Raw genomic sequence first — 1,341 nt, forward strand, 5'->3', positions numbered from 1 at the left:
TGGTTAAAATTTACAGTTTTAGCAAAGTTTAGTTTTTAGCAAAGAAAAAAATTCTTAACATTTAAAATATAAATCACTGCACACCTGAACAAGAAGATACTTGAAAAAAAGTGTCTCCATGACTTCATGTACAGTATAATTTGGCTGTGTAATTTTATCTGGCTTACATAATATGATATTTTGCAGTAAGTGACATTTCCATTTAATATGGATTTTTTTTTTTAAAGTAGAACTGATTTTAACAAAGTCTCTGATTGATAAATCAGTTCCAACTAATAACATTGTAGTTATAAAATATAGAAAGTACAGATTAACATTAATATGTGTTATTGATATGTGCAATTACACATGAAAACTAATTGGGTATCATTTCCTTTATGTTAAAAAACTTTTTACATTTACCCTCACCTGTATTACCTTAAATTTCCTCATTAAAGTGTCCTTAATTTCTTTGGTCCTAAAGCAGTATATGAGTGGATTGATGAGGGCAGGGAAAAGACTGTACATCATTATCAATGCAATATTGAAGTTTGATTCAAAACGATATCCAACAGCATATGCCATATACACAAAACTTCTGGGGAGATAATACAGGCAGATGATAAACAGCTGTGGAGTACATGTTAAAAAAGTTTTATATCGTCCCTCTTTATTTGAGATTTTCATGACTGAAAAAATGATGGCCACATAAGAAAATATGATATAAAATAAAGGACCCCACAGTACAGCCATAGCAATGGAAGTACTGGTGACTCTCAAGGCTGTTATGTCTGCACATGCTAGGTTACTTACTGAAATATAGTCACAGTAGCAATGGCGTATAATATTTGGGCCACAGTAAGGCACACTAAGTGCATGTGCAGTGATTGCACCAAGAATGAAGAGGTTTACGATCCAAAGCACTGAACAAAGAATCGCAATAGTAAAGTGAGAAATCAGAACTGGATATCTTAGTGGGTTACATATGGCAACAAATCGATCAAGGGCCATTAATGCCATAAGAAATGAGGTGCAAGTCCCAAAATAATGAACAAGATACATTTGTGTGATACAGCTATTAAATGACATGATATCAGACATCCAGTACTTAGCAATGATTCTGGGCAGAGTTGTGGTTCCAAATCCAAGATCTGATATTGCAAGATTACAGAAAATGATGTATGTTGGCTTCTGAAGACTTTTTTCACATGCCACAAATACAAGGATGAAAATGTTCCCAGATGCCAGCATCAGGTAAATGAAGAGGAAAAATGTTCCCAACAATCCATAATATTCAGCAGGAATTCCTGTAAATCCTTGCAGGATAAACTCAGGTATGTTTGTTGTTCTGTTTTTGTTCAT

At 33.6% G+C, this 1,341-nt stretch overlaps 1 protein-coding gene across 1 annotated transcript; it reads right to left on the reverse strand.

Annotated features, from left to right (window-relative positions):
• Positions 1 to 375: 375 nt before the first annotated feature.
• On the reverse strand, positions 376 to 1,341 carry LOC131368253 (olfactory receptor 2AT4-like). Its single transcript, XM_058414255.1, has one exon. The coding sequence runs from the start codon at positions 1,339 to 1,341 to the stop codon at positions 376 to 378; it is 966 nt and encodes a 321-aa protein (XP_058270238.1).

Source organism: Hemibagrus wyckioides, linkage group LG17 (assembly GCF_019097595.1).
Source record: "Hemibagrus wyckioides isolate EC202008001 linkage group LG17, SWU_Hwy_1.0, whole genome shotgun sequence".
NCBI classification, from domain to species: domain Eukaryota; kingdom Metazoa; phylum Chordata; class Actinopteri; order Siluriformes; family Bagridae; genus Hemibagrus; species Hemibagrus wyckioides.